General features: G+C 48.4%; 1 protein-coding gene across 1 annotated transcript in view; it reads left to right on the top strand.

Moving 5' to 3' along the window:
• The first annotated feature begins 363 nt into the window (after nt 1-363).
• Nucleotides 364-6000, top strand: part of LOC147885719 (uncharacterized) — a 31574-nt gene continuing 25937 nt past the window's right edge. The window contains exon 1 of the mRNA XM_087396809.1: nt 364-560. Within this exon, the coding sequence (XP_087252935.1) occupies nt 441-560 (120 nt within the window). The 5' untranslated portion in view covers nt 364-440. The remainder of the gene's footprint in view (nt 561-6000) is intronic.

Here is a 6000-nt window from a genome sequence, read left to right as displayed (position 1 = left end):
AAGAACTAGGGATGGGTTTAGGAGGAAGAGGACACATGGCATCATTTCATGTGTTTAAGAGGTGGGGACCTTGTGGGGACAAGGACACATGTCATCCTTCCATGTTTTTGAATCCCTAAGAAAGGGGAACCCATTCTGGCTGCCAAGGTCTAGAGGCCATGGTCCGGGATGAGAGAAAAAGTGGCTACTCCCATTCTAAATCCATCCTAGACGAGTTGGTGTAGGATGGGAGTAATGATGACAAAAATATTCCCATCCTAAACCCATGCTAGCCCCATCCATGTGCTAAGGCCCTTGGGGATTGAACAATAATCAAGTTGTCGAGATTCAGGATCCCCTAAATTAATTAGTACTAAGCAAAAAAAATGATGCGCCTAAATTGATGTTTACTACTATTATCTCTTTCTTTGGTGAATGCTGTTGCTAGCTTCACAGTCACCATGTACATGTTCAGAACCCGCATCGCTTCTTTCATGGCGGGCTTTGCTTCTGCTGCAGCCGCCAGCTTTTACTTCGTTCAGAAGGATCTCCACATCGGCCACCGCAGCCTCGCCGAGCAGGTACAGAGAGAAGTTTTGCAGTCATTTGTTTCCTTTTCTCAACCCTAATAGGATTCTGGAACGTGGAATATCAAACCCAATCTGCAAGGACAACTGTGCCAGTGCCAAAATATACAGACCATCGAGTGGAAGTCTGGAGGCTCGATTTCGCTTGAATAAACGGTGTGAAAATGTGCTTCATTTCTTTTCTCACTCAGGGTCGGAAACGCAGAAGTGTGAAGGCTCATTTTTTGCAGCCCATTCTAGGCTTTGGAGAGGGGCTTTTGACGTACTCTAAAGTAACTGCCAGAGCAATCCAGCGATATGTGTGATTGCACTGTTAATGCCTTGCTTTATGATTGCGTGACTCTGGAAAGAGATGCCTCTGTAAGAGCGTTTTGAGGGTGCAGAAACATGATCCATTTGGACAGGTTGAAGCTAAAAGATAATCAGAAGTGTAGTCGTGGACTAGAAGCCTCACAACAGAATTGGTTCTTGTGTTTGGAAGTTCATACAGATCGAATTCGTGACTTTTGGAAGACAATCGGTGAAGCCCCTTCGGTAGAGAAAAAGCAAAATATTCACATGTTTATCTGTAGTCCATTGGAAGATTTTCAGACAGAGAGTCTGGCATTATTCTACATTCAGTTGGAAGTGGAATGCATGGCTTGCCATATCAATCGTGTGATCCACGGTAGTCCCTTTTTTAGTAGAGAAACATGTATATGGAGGGCAGACAAAATTTGCATTGTCTTCATATGCGATCATGTCTCTATCCCTTCTGTGTCTTTCATGTTATGAGTTCGGCACAATGTCCAAGGTAGTTTCCATGTTTGTGTCTCTGCTTCTATACATGTTAGGCTCAAGGATACATAGTTATGGGAACTCTCCCTGTTTGTTCGGTGCCATGAAGGAAATTACAAAGTTCCCATGCAGTTATTTCATAGTTACAAGAGAGATCTTAATGCAGGGAGCAGGCCAGAGTAGATAGAGCTGAAATTGGAAGTAAGCCTCTTGCCAATCCGAGTAGTGTAGGAAAAGAAGGGCACCTCGTCCACCTGCTCGGCGAGGCCGATCTTGGAGGGCCAAAACCACTCTCCCGGATCCCACTGGACCTCCCTCAGGGGCTCTCTCTCCCAAATCCAGAGGTGCTATTTAGGGGCATCCTGCTCAGGGATGCTGAGAGGATCAATGTGCCACTCCTTCCCCAATCGGCCCACCATTCTAATCATCTGCCAATGAATCCCATCTAGACTCCCATCCATCTTTGGGTCTCTCAGTGAGTGCTTGAAGTAGGCCTCTAGGTCCCACATGGAAAAAACCAGGCTGTGTTCTGCCTCGCTGTAATCATCCTCAAGGGGACCCTAGTCCGAGGAAAGAAAACTGACCCAACCATTTGCTGTCCATCCACACGCGAAGTCCCTCTCACCAAGACTCAGGAATGGCCAGGTCAATCTCCCTCATCCGCTGCCCTACCCCTCGTATATGCGCTAAGGCTCCAAGCCTCGCCTTTGCCTCCATGGGTAATTTGCGCCATCTGCCAAAGGAGCAGGCCAGGCCACTATCTCACTGTGCCCATCCAATGTGAGTCTGCTGCCCGAGCATACGCCCATCTTGATCACTGATCTCCGGGTGCCAAATGAGGGGCTGACGCTCGAACTCCTCTCTGCAATGGGGCTAAGCATGGATGAGCCCCCCTACTAATCTCTGCGAGACCCTATGGAGGCTCCTCATCAAGGGGGAACCCCTATTGTAAGGGGGGCCTATGAGGAGATCCATATGTGTGAATGTTGCCGCTGCCCCCCAATGTGTGGGGTGTTCTTGAGAAGCCCCCGCTGTAAGAGGAGCTTCCAAGGCTTTGTGACCGGGGTGAGGCTGCGAACAACCAACTTGCACAAGAGGGCTCTGCTCTGCATCTTCGGATTAATGATATCCAATGCCTACGGCATGATCACCGTCTGCCAAGTGACCCGGGCTCTGGTATTCCTTGTGCCGTCTGATCTTGCTCAAAGGAAATTTCGAACCAAAGGTCAGAGCTGCCCAATGCACCCTCTGTGAAAGCACCAGTAGGAGGCGATATACTAGGCTGTGGCAAGGACCCGGTTTGCCAATAGGGCACGGCCCGCTAGGGAGAGTTTGGTCGAGCTCTAGTAGAGAAGCTTGCACCGAACACTCTCAAGGACCAAGGACATCTGCTGCTCTGCTGTAATATCAATACCCACGCGGCATCCGAGGTATCTCGCTGTCTGGCCCCGCGGTATCCAGTCGAAGCCTAAGTCACTACCCCACTCTCGAATCTCTTGTGTCTCCTGAGAGCCTATGAAGAAAACGATGGATTTGGTCCAGTTAATACATGCACGTGAGGCCTCACAATAGATAGCCAGCTCTTCCCTGACTCTCTCCAAGCTCGTTGTGGTGCCCTCTATGTACAAGGCTGTGTCATCTGCAATCTCAGAGTCTAGCAGCTCCTCCTCCTGTCTGATTGGGAGCCTCAACGCTGTGAGGCCCGCCGCTTGCGATCTCAAGTAGTAGCCCAAAGCCAGTCACAAACAAGAGGAGAAAGGGAGCGAGGGGATAGCCTTGACGTACCGAGCGAGAGAGAGAAAAGGCCTCGCCCGCGTGTCCACCGATCACTAAAGCTGGGAGGGAGTGAGGAAATCGCAGTGTTCTTCAACAAGATTTAAGTGGTTCGACACCAGTTAGCCTTTGTGGGGAAAAACCTGGACACTAAGACCCTGGCAAGACTTGTGTTGAACAAGCTACATGAAATTACCAAGAGTTTGTGACGGCATGGACTAGTGGACAAAGAAGTAGCTTGATCACATTTTTGAGGAGCTTGGAGCCATGATCTTTATTGAGGAACCGCAAATGAAAATGTATGATTGCTTGGAGGAACCCCAAATCTCATGGTTGGGCAAAGAGCAACCTACAATTAGACTCTTTTCAATAGAGGCAGAGTGTCAAGCTACTAAATGACATGGCTTCCAGGCAGGATGATTCGACCATACAATGCGACAATTAGAGTTTCATAGCCATTGCAAAGAACTGAGTGTTCCATGCTCGGCAAAGCATATTGAAAGGTGAATAATTCAGACACCTTGACAAAAGCATGCAGTCGGGTGACACATGGGTACATAGTGACGCTTCTCAACATCAGGCGAAAGCAATAGCGTAGAGTCTGGACATTGGGGGGGGTGTTGTAGGTCAATGTTCTACCTTCTATTACCTTTCATTCTAACTTAGTTGCTCATGTGAAGTAGCCAAGAGCATGTTAAGATAGATGAAGGCTAGATGTATTGACATCACTATGAAGCATCCATGGTCATGATAAGATGGGCTACATGTTTAGGACATGTGGTTGTCCAAGATCTTCCCTATGCATTCAAAAGGATGCAAAGGTTGCATTCAGCCACCTCGGGTGATGACGTCCTTGCATAGGACGTGTGATCGATCTATGGTGCTGATGTGGCGCTGCTATACGGATGCTTATATGGCAACAAATGACGTATGGCAAGACAATACAACTATGGCCATGGTAGGACCGTACAAATGTTGGCATGGTAGTCAATCGATGAGAGGTGACAAGTCGGTTATGTGGTTGACCTACTGGTCGGTGGGGATTTGCCCTCCCCTACCCATTACATGGGCTATTTAAGTGGGAATTCCACTCCCACTCCCCATGATTTTTGACTTTTCCCTCTTCATCACTTGAAGAGAACAAGAGCGTCCAAGGCATAGTGCATCCTTTCACTTGTTCCTTCACCTCTTGTCTTAGGGGTTGTGCAAGAAAGGCTGTTGACATCTAGTAGAGGAGAGCGTGTTTTCTAGGAGTTTTACAATACATATCTACATTCTTTCTTTTGTCTCTCTCTCATCTGTGAACATTTCTTGGTTAAAGATTGCTTCCGCAAAGCATTTGATACGGTCCCGTCGAGAGCCCATCTCCTTCGGCCCCTACAAGATTTGGGTTATGGCTAGGAGGTCAGTTGGGCTGTCATGGCACTGTACGAGAGAGTCTCAGGCAAAGTCTGAGCAGGGTCGGGGTGGACAGACCAGATCATGAGCACTATTGGGGTCAAACAAGGGTGTCCTTTATCACCTACCCTGTTTGGGCTCTACATTGACAACTCGAGACAATGATGTAGAGACAGGGGGAAATGGATGTTCTTTTGTTGGCACTCTAATCCGGATATTGCTGTATGCAGATGACGTGGCACTTTTGTCTCCCTCAGCAAAGGGGCTTCATAGACACCTTGATGCACTACACGCCTTTTGTGAGTCTCATGATTTGAAGGTCAACCTTAGTAAAACCAAGGTTATGGTCTTCAATACATCTCGAGCCGTCATGCACTAGGAGCAGTTCACGTTTGATGGGTCATCTATTGAGATAGTTTCATCATACACATATTTGGGGGTTGTCTTCTTCGGACCCATCTTCACTATGAGACCCGTGATGTAAGCCCGCCTGGGTAGGGGATACGCTTCACTGGCCAGACTAGAGAGACAATGCTTCTGCTCGCACTTTCAGGATCCACAGACCAAGGGGTTGCTTTTGGACTCCTTGGTCTGCCCAACAGAGATGTATGGGAGCCCTTATTGGGGGCCAGACTTGTCGAATACAGAGTGGGCTCGTGTGGAGCGGCTACAGGTTCTCATGCTATCGCGGATGATTCACAGTAAGCCGTCAGTTCCTCACCATATCATTCAGGCTGAGTTTGGGTCATCCCCATTACAGCTAGACGTTGCATTTCAGGTCATCACGTATCTGCACCGAGTCAGGGAGTACGGGGATTACACTTTTGGGCGCAACAGACTACCTTGGCTAGCTTTGTCCTCCTCTATGGCACTTTCAGTAGGGGGGACCAGAGCTGTTGGTATGCATGCACTAAGAGATGGTTTGAGCGATTAGGGCTCCACATGGATAGACTCCCTCTCTTCCAGTATAGTATGGATGCTCCGTTTTCTCCCCTCCTGTCACGCGAGGTCCACCAGGTAATCCATGATGATCTCTTGCAGCTACACACATTTCGAACCTGGTTGGGACCAAGCGAGCTCCTAGTGAAGCTCAGCTTCTACAGATATCACTGCTTGCACATCACAGAGGAGGGTTTCATCGACCCACTAGGATATACACAGATCCACCTACCCCACTCATTGAGAATCTCTTTTGGGCAATTTTGGGTCTCTTCACATAGACTTCATATTGAGAGCGGCAGAGTAGAGGGCATACCCACGGAGAGGCGCATATGCACATTATGTGACATGCAGGAGGTTGAGACGGAGGAGCACTTCATCTGCCTTGTTTTACTATGAGATCTGAGGGTGTTTCTACTGCCTCTTCAGAGATAGTTTTAGGGTTTTGTCCCGGTTCCTCTCCTACCCAGACTAGAGATGTTTGGCGAGCTTCATCCATGAGGTAGTCAGGCACCGCGAGAGGATACTTTGATCACAGAGACAGGAG

The sequence above is a fragment of the Dipteris shenzhenensis genome, chromosome 25 (genome assembly GCF_047967505.1).
Source record: "Dipteris shenzhenensis isolate YYH24624 ecotype China chromosome 25, Dip_SZ_1.0, whole genome shotgun sequence".
NCBI classification, from domain to species: domain Eukaryota; kingdom Viridiplantae; phylum Streptophyta; class Polypodiopsida; order Gleicheniales; family Dipteridaceae; genus Dipteris; species Dipteris shenzhenensis.
This window is presented reverse-complemented; position numbering and strand designations above follow the sequence as displayed.